The 24329-nt window shown below is 36.2% G+C and overlaps 1 protein-coding gene across 1 annotated transcript in view; it reads right to left on the bottom strand.

Annotated features, from left to right (window-relative positions):
* The window catches only part of LOC104500078 (nipped-B-like protein), a gene marked incomplete at both ends in the record, with an annotated part of 25282 nt that extends 1984 nt beyond the window's left edge, over positions 1-23298 (bottom strand). The window contains 22 exons of the mRNA XM_010143671.1: positions 146-253; positions 1050-1240; positions 1792-1965; positions 5839-5929; positions 6183-6337; positions 6447-6540; positions 6862-7002; positions 8568-8704; positions 9302-9410; positions 10575-10628; positions 11838-11936; positions 13327-13461; positions 14656-14802; positions 14904-15002; positions 15746-15848; positions 15949-16163; positions 16411-16500; positions 19398-19541; positions 20532-20664; positions 21701-21783; positions 21998-22136; positions 23198-23298. Coding sequence (XP_010141973.1) covers positions 146-253; positions 1050-1240; positions 1792-1965; positions 5839-5929; positions 6183-6337; positions 6447-6540; positions 6862-7002; positions 8568-8704; positions 9302-9410; positions 10575-10628; positions 11838-11936; positions 13327-13461; positions 14656-14802; positions 14904-15002; positions 15746-15848; positions 15949-16163; positions 16411-16500; positions 19398-19541; positions 20532-20664; positions 21701-21783; positions 21998-22136; positions 23198-23298 — 2742 coding nt within the window. The remainder of the gene's footprint in view (positions 1-145; positions 254-1049; positions 1241-1791; positions 1966-5838; positions 5930-6182; positions 6338-6446; positions 6541-6861; positions 7003-8567; positions 8705-9301; positions 9411-10574; positions 10629-11837; positions 11937-13326; positions 13462-14655; positions 14803-14903; positions 15003-15745; positions 15849-15948; positions 16164-16410; positions 16501-19397; positions 19542-20531; positions 20665-21700; positions 21784-21997; positions 22137-23197) is intronic.
* Between the last annotated feature and the right edge of the window lie 1031 nt (positions 23299-24329).

Here is a 24329-nt window from a genome sequence, read left to right as displayed (position 1 = left end):
AGAGTCAAGATAATCTTTCGAACTGCTTACAGTTATTGCTTATTTGTTACTTCATATTCTTTTTGTGCAGGTGAGGCATATTCAGGTGTTAAACCACTAGAGAACCTAACAGGATGTTGTAAAATGTTAAATTAGAATTACTTACGTGAATGAACCCAGCATATTTTTTGTCTATTTCCACCAACTGCTGGTCAGCTTTATTTCGCATAGAGGGCTCTGGATCTGTGCCCATAGCAATTAAGTATGGCACACACTTTGAAAACAAACAAAATAATTATTCAGTCTCATTGTACCTCCTCTTTCTCAGTCTTTGTTCTTCTACTACACTATTTTTCTTTTTATTTTTTGACTACTGCAGAAAATAGAATAGGGAGCTCTATGCAACTTATTATCTGACTACTTCTTGCAAGAAAATAGAACAAAATACACGAGATATCAGCATTATAAATGACTGCAGTTATGTGTCAGGTTTGAGGTTGTATTTCCCCTTCTCTCGAACTCTGAAGTCAATTTACACCACAAACAATGCCATTTAAAGAAATAAAAACCCCAACACATTTATGACTGAACATGAATAATGATTGCAATATAAAAAATAACTACAAAAACATTATGTAAGCAAAGAATAATGGAGATGATGTCTGAATTTCTGACACTGACTGTGGAATTCCGTAGTGTTTGGAGGACACAGGGATTGAGGTGGAGGCAAGCTTACACATTTTCCAGGATAAAGAATCAAATGAAGGAAACAACTGGGCATACACCTGAAATTTGTAACAGAAATATGCTCCAGTGTACATTTGTACGTGCTCTTTAGGCACTGGCTGGGCTTTTACATTGTGATCCAAAAATAGAAAATACAACACTTGGAATCTCATTGGGTAAACAACATAAAACAGATTTCAAAATATGCTTTCTGTGTAAACCCCTTACTAATAAGAAATTACTGTAATGTAGTTGCAAGAGAAAAACTGGAAATTTATGTAGCAAATGTGAAAACCTCTGAAAACATGAATTACAAAACCACCCATCATAAAAGCCTACCATACCTGAACAGGATGAATGAGACCCTGGTTTAACGTCAGAGCAATGACATTTAGAGCAAAGTGGCGTACACTGGACTGGGTATGAAAGAAAGCCTCAAGGACCTGTTTGAGATATAGCTGCATGATGGAACTACTCATCCCTGAGGAAATATCACCCATTTCTTTCAGGTCTTCCTGTTTTGCTACTTTCTTCCCTGTAAAAAGGACAAAAGCAATAGGACACTCACTGCAGTATAGTCATTTACTTTGCCATTAGTTTTCACATGCTGATCTTTAAGCTTTACAATACATACACATTTCAGCTATCTTAAAATGTGTTTATGATCTCGTGAAACATAAAACAGTCTCATGGCAAATAGACATCAAAAAACTAAAAAGAAATGACTTGTTCCTCAATAAAGGTGTTACATTTAAAAATTTTCTTATGTTGTATTTATTATTTTCTGTCTGCAAATTTACCTTAGAGGAGATTTTGATTAAAAATATTTCTACCATCATTACAGTAATTATGCATTCTGGATTGCATCCAGGATTTATTAATCTTGAAAAGTAATTAATATACCTATTATGTGTATGTACATATGAACATAATTAATTTTTGAAAATCACACTAAGATATTTTGGGTGTCTTCCGTACTTGGGATCTCCTAACAATCTTAAGTGACTCAGTTCACATATATTGTAACTGTTTTAAATGAAATTAGGTTTTGCATGCCTCATTAGCACAGAAAAACTCATCACTTACAGTCTCTGTCTGCCTGCTGCATACGTGTATCCTCCTCCTGCAGGTAGGTCTGGAGGTTTTTTAACACCTGGATTTTTAAGTTTACAGAACAGTTCTTATCTGAAAGAATGCTGTTGTATAGAGTCTTCACTTCCTGTTCAAACATTAAACTTGGGTGTTGTATAAATGCAAATCCTAAGGGTGGAAGAAAAGAGGAAATATTCCACATTATTATCATCTAGAAACTGTATGTCTGCTTTTTAAGTCTTTCTTCAAAAAAGAGGTATGAAATTTATCTTCTCCCAACAGTAAAGCTTTTTCTAGTCCAAACACAATTATTGCTTTTCTCTGTGGACACCATTCATGGCTTATAAGGACTTCTGTTAGTCGTAACAATTCTGTTAGCCATGAATCTGATGGATAAAGATGGGGTGCTGACCCAGGGCAGCTGCACTATAAAAGAAGACTTTTACAGTCTGGAAGCATGTCCAGTGTAGGGGCCTGACTCTGAATGACTAGGAGCTCTCACAGTAAAATTTACACCTCTTGCTGTCATTTTTCATAACTGATTAAGATCTTATCTTGAAAACTATCTGAAGTATTCCTGAGACTACATCTGCTGAAAGATACACCCTATAGAACTGTTTTCAGCTGCAGCCTTACCCTTGTCAAGGAACTCGTCCTTAGCCTATATTTCATCAAATCTTTTATAAATTAGTGACAGTATATACCATTTTTAGATCACATGTGTGGATCTAGAAGTGTTGTTAATAAACGCTTATGGACTATCATAAAAACTAGTAATGGGAGCATAACAGCCCAATTAAATGACATTTAACCACTTAATTTTTTTTCAAGACTGTTCAAGAAAAGCAGACAACCTAAATGTATTTTTTATGATGACGGGAAACTAAGATTCTGAATGACCACACAGAAAACATATGAATATAAAGGAAGAATGGGAAAATGAAAGCAAACAAAATTATACAAAAGCGATGTATAAAATTAGCTATATAAAGGGAGGACTGAGACAAGTTTTTAAAACTCGCTCCATACACACAGAAAAGACAGTGTGGCAAAGGCTAAATCCAGAGCAAGATCTTAGTGTATTTACGATCTCATTTCAGTCTCAAAACAAGGAGCAGAGAGAAGTAGGTGAGGTGGAGGGAAAAGAGGAGAAAAAGGAATGATGATGGTCTTTGGAATATGTAGTATAATCGTGCACTCTATAAAGATGTATACTGATGGTTATAACTTGACCACCTCTGAGCAAGTCCACCCCATTTCTCAAGGCTAATTTTAAAAATTAAAAGCATGTGCATGTATGTGTAACAACCCATACCACTTTTTTCCCTATACAGACTTAAAGGAGTTGAAAATGCCAATATTCTCAGGGAAATTCTTATTTTTCCATCCCTTGTAAGCAGGAAAGAAATCTTACTTGGCGTAAGAATTTGTCATAAGAGATGAAAAAAGGCACCAGATGTGTTATTTTAAGGACTGACTTCAGATCTTGAGGCTGCCCTCACACCACTTATCTTCTTACCTTTGTTTTCACTGTGAAGAGTCCTAAGAGTAAGCACTGAACTTGGCTGAGTAAGGCACTACCTGTTTGATACTTACAGGTAAATTTACTATAAAATTTTATATCCTCAACCTGCTATGCAAGTACACATCTGAAAGAGAAGCATAACCACAGCCATTAAGCCTATGGCTATGATTCTCAATGGCAGTGACAGATCTCAAAGCAAAAGCTTAAAACTGTCTAGTGTCCTTAATGAAATGACACACTGATAAATGATGATAGGAAAGTACATACTCATCACATGACGCCTTCATTGTGTATAAATGCTGAATTAGCTTGCTAGTCCTTTTTACCTTATTGCTACACACAAACGTTGAATGGCTTTGACAATTTTGCTCAATTACCAGCCTGTAAAGTGGCATTCTGCACTGTGTAGTACGTCTCCATACATCCAACAGCTACCCTCAAAATGGAACCAGTACTTAGAGGAGATCAATGTATCACCAAAAACAGTTGTTGAATGCCTACTGACAGCCAGCCCCCTTCTCCCCAAACTGATCATAGTTTTTGGCAAATGCGACATTCTCCACATACATAAACAAAGCAATCACATCCATGGTTAGGAAGACAGCCCCCATCCCACATGAGATACTCTGTAGAGGACATTAAACTGCACTAAACTACAGTAAGTGTTGTGCACCTTGATATAATGCCTAGGAAAACTCTAAGAAGTCCAGAAAACCACAGCATTGCTCCAGTGACAGAGGCAACTCTAAAGCCATTAAAGCCACTCAGCTGTTTGAAATGATTTCTCACAGAATATGAAACCAAGATTCAGTCTTGGTCCTTACCTTCTGAGCCCTCCTTATCCTAAATTCATAGAATCATGGAATGGTTTGAGTTGGAAGGACCTTAAAGATTATCCAGTTCCAACGCCCCCAGCTGTGGGCAGGGACACCTTCCACTAGACCAACTTGCTCAAAGCCTCATCCAACCCAGCCTTGAACGCTTTCAGGGATGGGGCAACTACCACCTCTTTGGGCAACCTGTTCCAGTGCCCCACCACGCCCACAGTAAAGAATATATAATATCTAAGATAAATCTGCTCTCTTTCAGTTTGAAACTGCTACCCTATGTACTATCACTGCTCAATCCATGATGAAGAGTCCCTCCCCTGCTCAAAGCCTCATCCAACCCAGCCTTGAACGCTTTCAGGGATGGGGCAACTACCACCTCTTTGGGCAACCTGTTCCAGTGCCCCACCACGCCCACAGTAAAGAATATATAATATCTAAGATAAATCTGCTCTCTTTCAGTTTGAAACTGCTACCCTATGTACTATCACTGCTCAATCCATGATGAAGAGTCCCTCCCCTTCTTTTCCGTAGGCCGCTTTAAGTACTGGAAGGCTGCTATAAGGTCTTCCCAGAGTCGTCTCTTCTCCAGGCTGAACAACCCCAACTCTCTCAGCCTGTCCTCCCAAGGGAGGTGTTCCAGTCCCCTGAACATCTTTGTGGCACTCCTCTGGACCCACTCCAAAAGGTCCATGTCTTTCTTCTGGTGGCGGACCCAGAGCTGGACATAGCACTCCAGGTGAATTCTCACATAAGCAGAGTAGAGGTGGGGAATCACTTCCTTCCACCTGCTGGCCATGCTTCTTTTATACAGTCCAGCAGGATACAGTTGGCTTTCTGGGCTGTGAGCACACACTGCTGGCTTATATTCAGTTTTCCATCCACAAACAATGGATGGATATCTATAAAACCACCTAAATAGCAACACAAAGAGGCGAATTCTTGTCCACAAACTATGTCCACAAAGTGAGCTCTCATGCCTAGGAGACCACTTTCGTTGGAGTAAGCCATAAGCATGAACTGAACTTTACCAGTAACCAAGGTGTATCTTGCCATGATTCTCTCACATATGTTGTTTTTGACCTAAAGCAGAGTATGAACAAACCACTCAGTGACAGTTAATGTAAGTCACTGAAATATTATACGAATGCCTTCAGACAAAGAACCTATTTAAAAAGTGAAATGCAGCTAAAATTGTGAAACAAACCGTAATATTTACACTATGACACATTCTCATGCCTTGTGAAATCTCACAGAGATTCCCCCAGCTGGTATAAATTGCCAAAGTGCCTTTCACTCCTGCAGAATATCTGCTCTTACACTTAAAATGCTCAAAGTTTTTCCAGCACATACTCTATTTGTTCTTCAACCATACCTTGTGGACTTAAAAAGAACATATTTGCATGTGGAGAAAAAAAAAAACAACACCTCGATTACTCTGGAAATCCACTGCACTTTAAGAGTTGGTCATAAATCAAAAGGCATTCATGGTCAAAAGCATCCGCTCTGCTGCAGAAGCAGACAACTAGCAACCCTTTGAAAACTTTTCTACAGCCAGTCTCCAATAAAACACCCAGTAAATTTTTATTTTAAACAAACTCCCTTGCCACTACAGAAATACATAAATTCCTACTGATATGCGTGGATTTTTACTAGAGCAGAATAATAAAAACTATTAATATTTCTTACCAAGGCCAATAATGGCTTTTGTCTGTACTTCTTCATCTGAATGCTTTGTAAAATACATCAGCAGTTCAAGTACTTTATCCTTAATGTTAACCTGAGCAAATTGAAACAAAATTAATAGCTATTTGAGGATTAAACTGATGTTTTTAATCTCTTTTAAAAAGCATAAATATCAAAAAGAAAAGGAGAAACACAATCTTACTGCATGGCCTTTGCAAAACCACGTATTTAAAAACGAAAAAGCTATTTTGTATGCATTATGAAAAAAATACATTGCTTTGAGGGACAAATTAAAGTGGAACATTCAACATATCTGAGACACAGAGAGTAAATACAAGTTATTTTACCTTACTGTTACCCTTAAAATCTTCCTGATCAAAATCAAAATGCCGACACAGTGCTCCAACAGTGAAAAGTGATCTAAGGAGTGCTGGTTTATTGGCAGTAAGAATAGTACTGTTGGGGTCTTCTTGGTGTTGATTTTTTAATTTTGAAAGTGCACCTACAGTAAGATACAAGTTTGGTCAAAGTGTTTAATCATGGTGTATCACTAAGATAAGACTCGTAGCCAGAACTGAAAAGTGACAAGAATGTGTGGTGATTTTACTTACCATAGTATCTATTAAAACAGGCCCACACAAATTTATAGTTCTGAGTGACCTTGTTCACAACAGCTCCAAGACAACTCACACAATGCTGAACAACCTAGGAGCAAGAACGAACGAACAAATTACATACTTAGAAGTTAAAAACTCTGATTTTTGTGAAGTTATGTAGGAAAAAGTTATGCTGAACTAAAACTAAAGTTCTAACAGATGTAATGTCCATCTCCTAGATTGCTCTGTAAACCTGCTCAAACTTGTTAAAATATAGCAACAACACATACAAACTCCAGTAACCCAAGTACACTGATTTTTCATGGCTCAAAAGTTACCTTCATAGTGAAGAAAGACTTTTTTAAAATCAAAATCATATATTTCACAATGTGAAATAGAATCAACTGAATAGTAGCAATTAAAAGCTTACTGTCATGCCATATTTGATGATGAGTTTCATAAGGTCTTCCTCAATAGTGGCAAGAAAGGTCTCACTTGGGTGCTCCATTAGTGGCACTACAAGCTCTAGGATTTTTGCAACGTTGCAGATCACCATGAAATCATTCTGGGTCTGAAAAAACAGCATTTATAGCTTTTAACATTTATGGTCATGTTACCTATAAGCTAAGTATTATTAATATGCACTGATAGTTAAAAATCTCAACTCATCTAAGATATTTGGTAAAGAGCTAAAAAAATACTTATATAGTTTACATCTGCTATTAAATTACACATTATTATGAAAGCTAGTTCTGTTTTCTACAGAGCTTCTGGAAGAGAAAGATCTGTATGCACAGAACTTCACCTCTTATCACAGCTGTGGACACATCTGAAAACTTCTGGTCCTGATAATTTTCTGGAGTCCTACAATAAATCTAGGAACTCTTCCTGACACATGCACACTACAGAATACACAACATCTGGAAACAAGTGTTTAGCAACAAAATGAAGTTGTGCTATGACTCAATGCTATTTAAATAAAGTACAAAACAATGCACAAAAATGTAGAAATTAAAATTATTTTTGATTTGCATTGTCTTGACCATGTATGTATTGTAAGTGAGGAATTATGGAAAACATTTATCTACTAAAGATATATCCTACGAGAAATTGACTTTTTTTGAAAATTAAGCTCACTAATCAGGATGGGGTAATTCCTACAGGCTACTATCAAGCTATTTAATATATTCAAGCTGACAGTGGAAATCGTACAATTCATCTCAACCGGTGTAAGTACAAAACTGATGTAGCCTACTAAATGGGTTGTGAAAGAAAATAATCAGGCAACCCTCTCCTACACCGTTTGATCAGAAGCAACTCTAAAAGTCTGCTGTAAATGGCCCGGAGAACACTCCAGGGCTAAACCTGGAAGATACTAGGCTATATCTAAAATTTAAGGAGAGAAAATTACTCTCAAACCTGCCCTGGGCAGCTGACCTAACATAATGGATTGCTGCTACCCACCCACACTGCTTCTTGAGCCATGGCTGCACGATCCTGCCCTGCTCCTTCTGCTGGATCAGAGGTTCATCACAAACTTCACTGTGCTAATAAAAACACCAGAATGCACTGCAATGTTTCAGAGGAGAGAGGCCATTTTACCGAATTGGGGATGAGGGGCGGGTTGCAGCATTATAGCTCCCTACAACTTTTGTGAGCCATACTCTCTTACAGAGAAATACAAAAACACCAGAGCTAGGGAAGTGAGAGGTGCAGTACAGAAGTAGGTGGACAAGGACACTTTCCCTCTGATATATTTGCTATATGTTAGATCACTCTGTGTTATGGAACCGTAGCTTTAGTCTTAAGTCTCCTATGTGAAATATTAACTACTAATATTAAAGAAATTATTTCATAACAGGTGAAAAACTGGGTCTTAGTCCTCAAGAGAAAGGGGCCGCACAAGTTTCAGTTTCATTCAGTTTTACTGTGGTGGTAGAGGGTGAGGAACAGCATCTTAGAAGCTAAAGAGATGATCAAAAGGACCAAGTACCTTCAGAAATTATGATGACCATGAAATAAAACCACAATTTTAATTTTTCTTTTCCTACCTTCAATTGCATCAAGTATACAAGACAGCCATTCATTTCCGTGCTTAATTACTGGGGAAGTAAAAGACTGATTTTCTCTACTTACACTACATTTAGTGGTCAGGTATGGCTGCATGGTCATGGCATGTTTGACCATTAGCTGAGGCCTGATTTTGCTGAATAAGAACAAAGTGGTTATGCAAGCAACCAAGCGACCAGAATTCACACCTTTGTTGTCAGAATCTGCGAAAGATTAGAAAATACAAAAAGGTTTTAAGTGTAAGAAGTGTTTGAGCAATGAAAAACATATGGCTTAAACCTCATTTGAATATCTCTCTTTACCTCTCTTTCAAGATCAGTACAGAATATTCTTATTACATTAGAGATGAGAACACAGTATGACAACATTTGTGAAAAACACAATATGAGGAAAGAAGCAAAGATGCTTCTAAAGATGCTTGCTAAAGACATCCTAGTTTTTAAACTATTTACTGTACATAGAATACCAGCCCAGCTAATGATTCCTATGGTAACTGTAGAACATACTAATGAGAATACAACTTGCCATGTTTATTTTGGTTTTAATGATCTAGAAGTTTGAAAAGGTTATATAAAATTCTGAACAAGTTATTTTAAAAAAAGTTCTGTTACTGCTGTTAGCTAGTGAAAATTAGGGAAGCTTTATTATTATACAGTGCTCCAAAGCTCACAATGAAATTGAAAGCAATAATTCATTACCATTGGTTTTGTAACTTTTCATGATAGCAATTTGAACAACCACCATTAGAGTATCACATAAAATTCAAAGGAGTTTAGCTACTGGGTTATAAATAATGTTACCTGATAAAGATTCCTCATATTTAAGAATGTGCTCAACCAAATTGTCAACAAGTTGAGTACAGGCTTTTTTCACAGGTTTATATGAGGCATCCTCTTCTGACTTCAACAGCTGTAGCAGATGAAACAGAAAATGACTAAGTATTAAGGGTGCATTTATTTACACTGGATACATGCTGGTTTTATAACAATTACCTCATATTGACAATGATTTTACACCTCAGAAGTATTTACTTAACTTTTGCATAAAAGTTACAATGACAAAAAAAAAAAGGGAAATAAAAAATAAAACCAAAATGCAAGAGAAGTAAAGAAAAATTAACCACAATAAAAAAACCCAGTAAAAGTCTACTGATTTTTGCATTGGGATGAAAGCTAACTTCGTGCTTAATGAAATAATGCAAAAAACAATACTGCAGTCATACTTGCCAGCAGTAACTAATAGAAGGCTTTTAAAACGCGGGAAAAAAAAGAGCAATATCAAAAGAAACGCTGGGTTTTGACACTAAAAACTTTCAAACAAAGATGAAACATAGCTTTATCAACATTTTAATCTGTTAGCCACCTTCTGTATCACTTTAGGTACTGAAACTGCATCCATGAAGATCCTTTAATATCTAAGAAGGATTGGGACCATACTACAGCCTTTTCTTCAGTGTGGGCATTAAGAGGCATTCCAGACTAAAGTAAAATCAAAAGGGTTTTTTTGCTTGAAAATTAACCAGTGCATACATGATGTAGAGGAGAATGATAACACAGGTTAAAAGATATAAAGAAAGCAAGCTCAATACTTAGAAAAATCAGAGTAAAATATAATGTGGAAGTAACCTATTCTGGAAGAGGCACTGCTTCTATAAACTGTGTAACAAATATATTGGATGTGAAAACACACTTATCTACCATTAAAAAAAAACAATTACATTACACTTCATGTCTCATTTCACAATTAAGTACCTTAGCTGTGGACTTCATGTTATGTCACTCATTACTAAAGAGACTATGAAATTAAAACCAAACAAAATCAAACCCCTCCCAAAACCAAGAAGTGAAGTATTTTTAAAACAGATGGTATAGAAGGACAGAAACTAATGTCAGAGACAAAGAAAATTGCACCCATGAACATTAAAAACACAGGTCAGATGTTTAAAAGGCATGAACTGCATTTGTATACGGTAAAGGATTGCTCTTGCAGTCCCCCTTTTGTGTGTTTTAGTACTAAAAGAAATGCTAAAATTCAGTCAAAGATTGTACCATACATTCAAAATTCATTACTCACATTTTGAAGAAGCTGTTCAAACCAGTCATACCCTGTGTCTCTACATGCTGCAACCTAGAAGAATTTTTGTGAATAAACTGGTTAATAAAAAAGGCATGTGAGAAATGTAGAAATTAAAATTATTGTAAGTCATACAATAGAGATGTCATCTTAGAAGAGCAGTAAACTTGCATAGATATATTTTCCTGTGCATTTAGTTCAATGATTTTATATTTTTGGAGATCAGAAACTGTTTTCTGCACTTGAAAACTAGTTCCAACCATTTCAGTGACTCTAGAATTTGTATTCCGTACAACACAAAGCCTACACATTTTACCAGAGATTGCTGGCCCTAATGTAAACCAAATTTTGGTTTTGTAGAACATTCTGCACAGATTAAAGCACAAATACAAGTCTGACATATTAAAAATGAACATGCATGTATGTATCTGTATGTATTTTTACATAAACAAACCAAGCCTTCACTGGTATCATATGTCACGAACAGCTCACAGGTGCTCCAAAGAAGAACTGGCAGGAGAACTGAGAGTTAAGCTGAAGTTAAACTGACTGACTTCTCAGTCTGGAAAAATGCACACTATCGTTTTGTAAAAATACTGAAAAGCAAGATGAATTTTAAATCCATAACAGCAAGTAATGAAGCAAGTACTTTTACTTTACATTTACATCTTGGTATAACATACTAAAATGCCTTCTCAGCATAGTAGTTTTAAACAACATTTTCACTACAAATTAAAGCATTTTTTATTTTTTATTTTGGAGACATACTATTTAATTTGCTGCTCCTAAAAACTAGACACAATTATGCAGATACTAATTTCCCCTGAGTGAGAACATGATCCTGCATTTGATGAAACAGTTTATTAACCCTTCAAAATAAATGTTATCAATTGTTTGAAAAAAATTTTATTTTAAGAGACAACTTCTTAGTTAGGCTTAACTATATGCTGCTACAAGCGATTTCTGGAAAATGTTAAATATAATATAAATTTGTCATACTTTAACTGAACAAGTATTTTATAAAACCTGTATATAGTGTGGTCCCAGTTATCATTGCCAGCAGATTAGCGAGTGTTTAAAGTTTCCTATAGTCTGTTCCATCCGATGAATAATTTTGGCATATTTTAAATGCCAGGATATATAAAAAGAAAACAATCTGACAATTAAATTGCTGTATTCTAAAAAACTACAGACAATATTTCAAAGATACTAAAACCATAATTGAGTTTTGTGCATAACTTAACTCAGATTTGTTTAACATACCACATCAGTAATGTTTAGTATTTTCCTTGTCATTGCTTCTTTGTCATGATGTGGAGTTGGAGTGAACCAGAGCTTCTGGAATGTCTCATTTACTAATTTCTGAAGGGAAAAAAGTAGTAGCAGAAATAAACAAACTTGTCTTGATACATAAGTATTATTTCTAATATGTCCATACAACAGATTTGCTGGTGATGCACGCCATTTCATAGGGAATTATTCAACCTAAGAGGGACTGTTGTAGGAAAAGTTACCTGAACCAGTCCCAAATCTACTATTACAGAAGTTATACTAATATCTAAACAAGCTTCAGCAGAATGATCACTGGAAACTGATACTTGAGGAAATGGAGTTACCAACTTCCTACATAAATCTGTATTCCTTAGGAAAACAGACTACCCTGAGAACCTGACAACTGAACACAAGATTATGATTTCTACAGCGGAAAACTAGCAGCCATGGAAGGTTACTATGGAGTTTTCAAAACAGCTGTGATGAGGTAGTAAAGAGAAAGAAGCCAAGTCTCTATCCCCAAACACAGGAAGTATGTTCCCTTCTAGTATTTCTGGATGGAGATAAAAATGGAGTAGAATGAAAGTGAACAAAATTATTTCTAAATTACTAAGAAGCTCTCCGTGTTTATGGAAATATAATGCCTCAATTTTTCTGATGTTGTTAGAAACGCAAGGGGAAGGAGGAGAGAAAATAAGGACATCCTCCTTTCCGAGCAGCACCTTGGATCCAGCTGCGCATCTTGATTAACAGTCTTCTGAAAAAAACCACTTGGCATTAACACAGCTGAAGTGGTAAAAACATATGCTGCAGTTTTGAAGTTGCAGATTATAAATCCTATTGAAAGTCTGACACAAAACTATTACAGGTGTGTTCTTAATTGCCCAACAATTTTAAAATTACTTTGCCAAATCAAACAAAACCATCAGTGTCAGGTTTATGATTTAACACACAATCTTAGTTTTGTGCAATTCTGCATATACGTTGCACAAAGAGTAGAGTAGGATCATGTAAGTGACATTTTAGGGGGAGTAACTGATTCATTGAACATTCAGAATGAATGCAAAACTAGCACAGATGAATACTTCGTAACTTTTGTACGCAGAACTTGCTATTTTTATATGCAATACTTAATTTTGACTTAGAGTTTATTTTGCTTGCAAAAAAAATCTATATGCCAATTTTACTTGTTAGAAAAAAGAGGTACCAGAGACACCACTTGCAAGAAGACAAAAACTCTAGAAAATTAATTTTAATATCTTTTGATGTCAGCAAGAATTTCAAGAAAACAGAAGATAGAAAAGAAAGAAAAAAAAGTTTGCGAGCACTTTAGAGAGCTAAGATATCTGCTCTCAAGTGAATAGAAGTAATAGATATTACAAAGGAGAAATGTAGTACTTTTTGGATACTTCTTTTATTCAAAATATAGAAACACTAAAATAATTATAATAAAAATTCTGAAGGCTATGCTTCATTTTACCTTAATGCCTTCTTCATCATTGACTCTCCGAATCATTTTCACACACATCTCTGTAATTTTGGGAAATGTCGGTTGTTCAATGCATATATCCCTAAGTATCTTGATGACTCTTTTTCTGACACTGATACCAGTATCCTGTGAAGACAAAAGCATTACACTCTTGAAAACAAATCAGAACTACAAATGAAGTTATATATTGTATTAACTAACATTTAGAGATCACCCTATCTGACCTGCAAAAATTATTTAGAAAATGCAGATAAAATATTCTGGAGTACGTTTATACAAAAGGTCAGTGTAACTTGTACCACTTTCTTTTCAACAATTCTAAAGGTTCTGGCTGAGTTTCCAGAATGATGAAATGGAACGTTCTCCATTTACACCTCCTGTCTCAGAGCTCATGAAGTTGCAAATGTGCAATTCCACTTTTTAATTCAAGAGCTTACAAGCTAGATGTGGTGATGCTTTAGCTACTTCGTAGGAACACATAAGATTCCTCATAGATCTGGACTGTAATACTTTCAGCCTTTGGATAAAGCTTATGGATAAGACACATGCAGCAATATTTTCTGTTTTCCTAGGTTCCTTCTAAGGAGATGGATGAGGAGCTTCACTTCATACTACCGTATTCAAAATGTGTTGAATGTGAATGTCAGGATGAACTGTTTCATACATGCTCATATGGACATGAACCTATTTATCTCCAAAACCCGTCTCAAATATGTTTTATCATGTAACTTTAGCAGATGAGTGCTATTTGACCAAAAACCTGACATGGATGCTAAGAGCTAGTGTTATTCTACAGTTAAATTAATGTTGTATTTTATCTGAGTGCCCAGAGAAGAAAACATTTTTGTACAAAAGATCTAATTAGAAGCCTTTTAAAACACAAAAAATGGCATAGAAAAGCAAAGTAGTTTTCTTTTTCTTTTGGATTATAAATGGCATCTTTAGCTTACTGTGTGGTAGATCTTTCTGCATCACCCACACTACTGAACTACACTCACTGACAGACTTCAGAGATGTTGCAAAATTCCTCTTTTCATCTAATTTGTGCCTTAAAAGGAATATAATTCCTTTCTGATTGGTAAAACTTTCTATACATGTTTAACTTTTGATGTAACAAAGCCTCACGGGTAACAAGGGATGCATTTTACAATGTTGGTTTTAAAAGCATAATGCTCCCCATTAAAACAATAAAGATATATAATTTACTCTTGGGTCATTATTCCACATTATAAATTATTCCATATTATACATGTATAAACTCAGTTAAGAAAAAATTTCCAACGCCACTTATTTTATTACAAATATCACACGTCACCGTACCAATATTCTTTCAATCAGCATGTCATAATACTGCTCAGCAAGCTGAGGACGACAGAGCACAAATCGGCCAAGCAGCTCCACAGCTGCTTCTCGTACACTAGTGGAATTATCCATTAACCGTCCGTGAACACCTCGTTGCATATCCAGCTAAAAAGAACAAATGAAACACAGATTCAAAATAAGAAATGAACATTTATTTTAAGCATGACAGAAGAATGTATGTGCATGATGGATATTTCCTTTTTTACCCTGGCTAGAATACTGGGGTCTACAGCAACAACCTCAGACAAACACTTCATGGCTTTTGTTCGAACAGCAATTGCATTTTCACCAAGTACACGCAGAATCTAATAAGAGAACAAAAACAAAGCTTCAATTACTTTGGGAAGTTAGCAAACAATGCTTAACAGGCAAAATGCAGCAGAATAACATGCAAACAAATTGACTATTAAAAGATTATCTGTACACTAAAAATTGAATGTAATTTCTCAGACAGTAAAAAGGTGCATGGAAGTGATGTTCCATGGCACTGATAACTGAGCATGGTTATTTACTAGTATTTGCTACATCTCTAAGATTGGTCCAAACAGTATTTCCACAGGGTCCGTAAGTTCAATTAAATCCCTTCATTTTAAACTCTGCTTTTGTCATTCAGTTGTGGCTTTCACCATGTTTCTTCTAAAAGACGAGTCGTATTTGGGCACCATAATTTTAAGAATGGCTCTGTATGCCAATCAATATAAGTAACGCAACCTAAACTAGTACTGCAGTTCAAACATGTCACCATGCCAACATATTAGTGCTCTTCTCCCAGAAAGAGCAAAAAAATGTTGCTGGTCAAACAATGGCTTCCAAAGTGAGAGTAATGTGCTCTGCAAGTAGCTAATGAAGCTAGCTTGTATTCTGAAATCAAATTAAGCCCAATTTAATGAGTTAGTATTACCAAACGAGCACAAACCTTACAGAAACTGTGAAAATTATTTCAACATTTCGTGATTATCCTCTAACTGGGTACATCTAATTACAGTGATTTTGCCATAAACACACATGGACAAATAAAATAGTGTCTGTACAATATACATGCGTTTACCTGTGTCAAATAAATATCGAAGCTCTGGGCAAACGGCCTCATAGAGGCCAAGTAGCGAACAATCAAACATGCATCTTCATAGTCCACAGTATCAGAATTCATCCTGAAACAAATTCCATGTGTTAATTAGGACTCGTTTTTAAAAAACTATTTAAAACATCACAAGCATATAGCATACAGAAAAAAGTGGTACTGAAACATACTTCAATGTACTGAACTGAGATGGAGCAGTTTTAATGATGCTGCGAAGAAACTTCTTGCGACTTTCTGCTCTATGCATTATCTGTCCTGTGGTCTCAACATCTTTTGCATGATGAGTTCCTTCAGATGAATCCTCATCCTTCTGAGATTTAATTGCTTTCTCTGTCTCCATAGTTGTATCACGGAACCACTGAGCTATATAAAACTTCCGAGAAAACTGGAGAAATATAGTAGGATGCACAGAAAACAAAAACAGCAGATACAGAAAAGGAAAATCAAAAGGTTTGTAATGAGATTAACCAAATCTAATGCATCAACAAGATTTTGGAAAACATGATCAACAGTATATGCTAGGGTGACAATTTAATTGAAGTGACAATATACATAACAGAAAATAATTTTACTCACTACAGGTTATCAAAATTATTTGTATACACACTTGACACCAGAAAGCTGAAATTTACCACTAATGAGGCATCAGTTTCTGTGTTCTCATCCAGATAATCTAGCAAAGCCTTTTGCAGCTGTTGAATTTCATCCTCTCCTCCTGAAACCTGTCAGAAGTAGAAAATAGATAGTTATGTAACAGAATATTGCATAGTGGTAATTATAGTCTGGAAATCTGCATGCCCACATATAAAAATACATAGGAGTTAGTTGTTTTGATAATTGCAGATAATTAACAATTTTTAACGATTACATATAATCTGCATAGACACTGAAACAAATTAGACTATGGTTCTAAAGTCTGAAAAAGATTAAGAGCAGAATAAGACTAGTTTTAGAATAGACTGACTGATTTGATTAATTTTCATTCTATGATCTTGTGTGAAGACCATCTGTCACAGAGGAAAAAATGAAAAGCTGGAATCACCCATAGTAGACTGACACAAGGTTTACTCTATAAAAGTCACCATTTATCTGACCAATTTTAAATAGCAAAACAGTGACTTCTCAGGTGAACAAGGGATAAAAGGCAAAAAAAATATAAAGAAATATGAAACAGACAACTGTAAAAAGGTATGGAAAACATCAAAGAAATAAAGGTAAGTTCTATCTTTGTAAAACTCTTTGTTATACCTGTTTTCAGGGACAACGCATCCATACAGAAGTGCACCAAGTGTGCTCAACCTAGGAAAGAACTTACAGAGGTTGTTTCCTAACACCTCTGAGTTCCCACACTGCAGAACCATGCTCTCTGAGATACAACTAAGTTTTTATCAGTCAAAAAGCTTGAGAAAAAGCAGCATTTTATTAAAAACATCACCTACTGCATAAAGCCTATCTACAGAATAGGGTAATATTAATTTTCCTGTGAAGTACTTTTAAGATGCATAAAAAGCATTACATATAAAATATTAAGCTGAAAACTAGTGATGGAGATTATGTATCAGATTTGCAACATCTAAACTGGATAAATGTAAAAACCAGAATGTATTTTTGCCAAGATGTATTTGGTTTTCCTAAAGTATATAAGGCACGTGAAGGCCAGGGAGGTGACTTGAGAGAGGCAGCACGGCTAGCCTTGCCTTGCCTGACCAATCTAGTGGCCTTCTATGATGGAGTGACTACATCAGTGGACAAGGGAAGAGCTATGAATGTCACCTCTATGGACTTCTGTAAAGCCTTTGACACTGTCCTCCACAACATTCTCTCTAAAATGGAGAGAGATGGATTTGATGGGTGAACTGTTCAGAGGATAAGGAATTGGCTGGATGGTCTCATCTAGAAGGTAGTGGTCAACAGCTCAGTGTTCGAATGGAGATTGGTGGCAAGTGGTCTCCCTCACAGGTCTGTACTGAGACCAGTGCTGTTTACTATCTTCATCAATGACATAGACAGTGGGATTGAGCACACCCTCAGCAAGTCTGCAGGAGGCACCAAGCTGAGTGTTGTGGCTGATACGCCTGAGGGATTGGTTGCTATCCAGAGGCACCTGGACAAGCTCGAGAAGTGGACCCATGTGAACAAACCTCATGAGGTTCAACAAGGACAAGTGCAAGGCGCTGAACCTAGGTCTGGGCAACCACCAGTATCAATACAGTCTAGAGGATGAAGGGATTAAGGGCAGCCGTGTAGAGAAAGACTTACGGGTAATGGTGGATTAAAAGTTGGACATGAGCTGACAATGTGAACTCACAGCCCAGAAAGCCAAATGCATCCTGAGCTGCACCAAAAGAACTGTGGCCAGGTGGTAAAGGACATGATCCTGCCCCTCTACTCTGCTCTGGTGAGACCTCACCTGGAGTGCTGTGTCCAGCTCAAGAGTCCTTAGCACAGGAAAGACATTGACCTGTTAGAGTGGGTCCAGAGAAGGGCCTCAAAAATGATCAGAGAGCTAGAACACCTCTGCTCTGAGGACAGGCTGAGATAGTTGGGGTTGTTCAGCCTGGAGAAGAAAAGGCTCTGGGGAGACCTGATTGTGGCCTTTCAATACTTAAAGGGGGCCTGAAAGAAAGATGGTGGTAGAAATTTCAGTAGGGTCTTTTGAGACAGGGCAAGGGGTGATGTTTTTAAACTGAAAGCACAGAGATTTAGATGAGATACAAGCAAGCAATTTTTTTTACAATGAGAGTGGTGAAATGCTGGAACAGGTTTCCCAAGGACATGGTAGAAGTACCATCTCTGGAATCATTCAAGGTGAAGCTGGATAGGGCTCTTGAGACACTGCTCTAGTTGCAGATATCCCTGCTCATTGCAGAGAGTTTTGGATCTGCAGTCTTTTCAGGTGACTGAAAGGGAAATGAACTTGATATGACTACTAAACTTTAGATCACACTGAGAACACTTAGTAGTTCAGTAAGAAATGTATAGCGTCCATAAAAAATGCGCAAGTCCACAGTTTTGAAAGGGCACACATAATCTGAGGTTTTCTCATCATTCCATGTACTGATAGAGCCCAAATGCATACATTGCATTGGTAATTGTCATCACCCTTGCAGATTTGGAGCAGCAAAGGCGGAAATTAAAATATGCACTCGTTAATGAAAGATATATGCAAGTCCAGTTTAAAAAAAAAAACCAAACAAAAAAACCCCTAAACCAGTATCAGCTTCATCACATAAAAACTAAGTAGGCCTAACAGTTTATATCTGTAAAGCTTGCATATGAATGCCAGAAGCTCAGTTACCACTTTGCGATAGCAAACACATGTAGATATATATTTTTAAGGGTCCTTAAGACAGAAGCCAACTGTTGCTCCATTATTTCCTCTATCATCACAAGAAAACTCACTTAACCACTGCAATTAACCGCCGCATATGATAACACAGAGATGGTGCAAGGAAGACAGGAGCTAACAAATGTGATACTGGTAAATTGAGTATATTTGATTCAGAAATCTGAAGGATGAAAACTGATTCTTTACAACACTGGTTTTTCAAAAGTCTAGAATTTTCAAGTATTTGAATGAATACATCTCAGTCCATCTGGCACCGAATCTCTCACACACCTGTTTGAGGATTCTGGCTATAGATCCTTGATCCATTTTGCTAGTGACTGCATCTTTCCTCAGTCTTGCAGCTACAGTTCCAAGATAGTCAAGCGATGCAACTCTTAGTGCCATTTCTGTAGATTTGTTACTGAACTGGTGAACCTAAGAAAAGCAGAAACTACTGTTAAAAACAAATATTTATTTATGCAATAGAGATTCTTCTCCAGGAAATCACTTGACCTTATTAAAAAATTCCACCTTAGTATTAGCATAAATTTATGTAATTTACTATTATATCACAGACACACTATTACTTCATATTAATGTTTCTTTCTTTATTGGGTCTCTCTCTACAAATACGCCTATTAATTTTTTAAAAATATATATTTTCGTAAAATAAGCTGGTCAACAGGTACCATAGATATCCTTTGCAACAGCATAGCTCTTAAGCACCGTAATACAACTTCCTCATTATTCACGTAAGTATAAAGGAAGTTACATTTTACCAGGATCAGGACCATAAAATATTTTTCCAAGAAACAGCTCAAATTACTGTGTTGATTACATTGCAATACTGAAGAACAACTCTCAAAATACACATAAAAAAAAATATTCACATTCTGTAAAATATTGTAAGTAAATGCTATTATTGGTAAAAAAACAAACCACTTAATTGGTTTTAGGCTCTGTGTTAAAGGAATAGCCCAGAGATGATATTTAATATGAATAATTACAGCTATTAGTCTGACTTTATTCCAAACAAATATCTACACTTATTAAATGCCACTGGAATAGGTGGCTTGGAGAAGTGGTAGATAGCCCATCCCTGGAAACATTAAAGGCCAGGTTACATGGGCTCTGAGCAACCAGATCTAGTTAAAGATGTCCCTGCTCAATGCAGGGGTTTGGACTACATGACCTTTGAAGGCCCCTTCCAACCCAAAGCATTCTATGATTTTATCATTTTAAAAATGTCATGGAATTTTATTATCTATGTATTACGTAGTAGTGATATGCATAAGAAAATTCTTATATGCTGCATGTGTGTCAACAATCAGAAAGCATTATTGTAGTATTTTTAGCTGAAATAAACAAGTCTTCATTGTAATAAGAAATAAATTAATATAATAGTTAAAAACAAGAATCCCTTACCAATAGCCTTCCTAATAAGCTAAGTAGCAATTCTGCAGCTGGCCATTCTGGTTTATTGACTGTGGAAAGAAGATCTTGAATGAAGTTCTCAAACAGTGGCCTATAATCTTCTTCCCCTTGCTTACTGCCACACCTGTTAAAACAAAACACGTTTTGTAAGTAAATTTAAGAACCATCTACGCTTTTCTTCTGACATAAACAGAAATAATCTTGCGTTTAACCAGAAGAAGTTTTATGCAATTCTCAAAAATATATATGAAATATCAGGAGAAAATTGGTTTTATTCAATTACAGAGGAACAGTTTAAACTTATCACTCCAAGCTGCATTGCAAGTAAAGCAGCTAATCCACAATAGTAGAATTTTATTCCTAAATTTTTTCAATTTATTGCTTTGAGTTAAAAGTTAACTTGGATGGACAAAGTAGGTAAAATTGTAAAGCTCAAGCTGGAGTGGCATATTTAGGAGGTGGTGTGTCTATATTCCCTAAACTTGGTCTGATTTATCTGACAGTGATAAGATGTCTTAGTATTATGCTCCATAAAGGTTGAAATCAGAATGTAAAAAAAAAAATCAAAAGATAACATACTTGATAGTGTTTCACTTACCTGCAGCTTCCTTAACTTTAATGATACCAGAACTATACAGAAAGATTGCTAGATGGCTATTAAATATCCTTTTGGCTTAAGAGTATAAATTAACACGATAAAAGCCGCAGGACTTAATCTTGGAAATCCTTTGGCTATTCAGGTATACCGTATTTTCTTTTCCCTGCTGAGATATTGACATTCTGAACTTTAGCTGAACGAAGGTAATTTTCAGGCTTTTTATATCTTTGCTGTTCTGATAACTGAATGAATATTTTTTTGTGCTTAAATATTTACTCAGCTTTCTCTTCCAGAATTCAGATGAGTAGTAGACCTCCAAAATGATCCTACGTGAACTATCAAACAGCTTTTTAAATGCATAAAGAACTCTCTGCAAAATTTCTGTTCACAAAAATTTTTGTCCAGACAGGTAGCTCTCTTAGTGATCTATAAAGAATATTGTTACAAATAACTTTATGAGTAGGTATTGAGCATTGCAAAGTGGTTAGGTTTGTCTTAAGGTATAACAGACTTTATTTGGAGTCAGTTGCAACAATATGCTAAAGAATGCAACAGTACTTACTTCTTAAGGAAAATAGAAAGGAAGTTTTGTGCTGTTCTCATAGCTGTTTCATATGAGTTAGTAATAAGCACATCTTGATCCACCTAAAAATAACAAGATATTTGTCCATTATTTTAGCATACGCAGAAATATGACTTCCAGATCAGCATTCCTCATGCATCAAGTAATTACAGCAGATATAAATTACAATGTTTGATTACGAGAGCACCATAATAAAATATCACACCTACAAACACACAAAGTCATTGCCGCACCCACCCCCCGCTCCCAAAAAATGCTTTTAAAAAAATATCTTACTTTCTTGTTTGATTCCTCCTCTGAATTAGAATCTTTTTCTGCTGATGGTAAGTGCACCACACACTGAATAAGCTGCAGAACTAGTGCCGTTACCATCTGAATATACATAGGCTCTCCATCAGTGTCACTGCTGTTTAACCTGTTAATAAGAGAAGAGAACATTAACACTAAAACTAAAATGGACAAAACGAACAAATATTTTTGTTCTTAAATAGTATCTTTGTAAAATTATTACCACAGATAGAAATCTGTGTTCTAGGCATTTATCTAGTCATTTGCTTTTCCACCATGCAGTGTCAGAATTGGTCTAAAAAACTCAGTAAGTAGTATTCTCAGGCAGAAAAGATGAACTGAAACATACCACCATTGGGTTAGAAGAGTACATGTGAAGTTTAATGACCAAAAAATCTAAAGGAATATTTAATAACCCAAACACCTACATGCTAAGACATTTACTAATAGACTTATTATGTATAATGCCATATCCATTTCCAACATTTCACACACGAAAAGAATACACCAAACTGTTGCCCCAATACTTTATTTTTTATATGTTATTTAATGCATGTGAAATCTGCAGGACTTTAAACAATGAAAATTAGCAACCATGATCTGGAATGACTTCTACAAGAGTTACACCTATGGCACTCTGAGGTAACATAGCAGACTGTGAACTTTTGCACACAGGAGTCTTTAGGAGTGTCTTTAAGCTGGTAAGACTACTATGAACACACTCCATGTTTCTCCCATGATATAACCTGAGAAATAGTACGATGTTTACTATCCATACATACATCATCACCACCTATTGCTACCCTTAACAATATGAAAAGGTGATAAAATCTCTGACATCATTCTCCCCATATTATCAAAATACTAACTGGGCACAAAACAGATCGCAATTATTATCTTTACTAAGTTATCCTTGACTACTTTTAGAGATAAAACTTTTAACACCAAATTTTGTGTAAGCTCTACCCTTCACAACTGTGAAGAAAGTATTTAAAAACCAAGGATTATTACAAGACATTTTTCAGGTAATTCTGCTCTCCTTGTTTTGAAACACTGACCTCTAATAAACTGCAGCTTGTGGAATCACAGATTTTGAAAGACAGAGCTAATACTGAAGCCTACAGTACTACATCTGCAAAACTGTAAATGCTTCTGTCTACAAGTTATTGAAATATGTTCGGAAATTACCTGAAGTTCCTCAAACTCCTCTTGCTAGTTGGTAGTCTTGCAAGGGAAGTGAAAATTTCTTCTAGTATTAACTGCCTGTGTTTTTCGTACCTGGAGAACACCTATTTAACAGTTACAGAATTGTTAGAAATTATTCATTGTTACATAAAATCCTGCTTGTTAAATATATTGTTAAAAATTATGTATAGAAACATACACTTTATATGACATTTATAATAAACGCACACCTTGTTTCTGATGCATTAGTTTTTTCAAAGTAAGCATTTCTTTATAAAATACATTCAAACTTTTTCAAATATAGATTAAAAAAATCTTCATGTAACATAAATGTGTCATAGCTCTTTAAAATACCTTATCTTTTAAAAATTTTTGTGAATACAGAATACATGGTATAGGAAAGTCAAACCCTGTAATACCAACCTTACAGTACAGAGCAAAACTCTGAACACAGGCATGGTTGCAGAGCACATTTGAGAAACCAGCTTTACTTCATATCCTAAGCTTTAATGTTTGCCTGACATGACAGCAGCGTATGCCTCTCCTTTTGTTTAGGCAGAATACTGGAGTACAGCATCTTTACAAAGTGTCCTGGTTTGAGCTAGAACAGAACTAATTCCGTTCAGTGATTTTACTTTTCAGCTCAGTCTCTTCTAACTCACTGCACTGTGTGAAGTTAATGGTGTATTTTCACAGACAGTGTCTGCTGCTAGAAGTGGCAGCACTTGATGTTCACAGTTACTGCCAGGGACTGAGATGCAGAAAGGCTCTGGCTTAGACTTGCTCCTGTGCAGACCAAGGTCACTGCTACATCCTGTGTCCCATGGTGGGGGTGCAGTAAGTGAGAGGCTGCACCTGTGGGGAGGCACAGACAGGACTGGTGACCCCTCACTGACCAACAAGGTGTTCCATCCCATAGACGTCATATTCAGTAGAGAGCTGAGGGATCACAAGGGTCAAGCCCTTCTCTTCAATGGCCAGAGTCTGAGGAAGACTCTGTCCATTCTGCATTTGACGCCCCATTCTCCATTTGCCGCCAATCTGTGTGTTCCTGAATCCACTTCTGGAATCCAGCTCCTGCATCCAGTTCCCGTCTACTGCTAGGTCCAGTCTGGGCCTTCCCCAGCGTCTGCCC

The sequence above is a fragment of the Buceros rhinoceros genome, unplaced genomic scaffold (assembly GCF_000710305.1).
Source record: "Buceros rhinoceros silvestris isolate BGI_N320 unplaced genomic scaffold, ASM71030v1 scaffold12779, whole genome shotgun sequence".
Taxonomy (NCBI): Eukaryota; Metazoa; Chordata; class Aves; order Bucerotiformes; family Bucerotidae; genus Buceros; species Buceros rhinoceros.
Note: the sequence above shows the minus strand (reverse complement) of the source record. Positions and strands in the feature narration are given on the sequence as shown.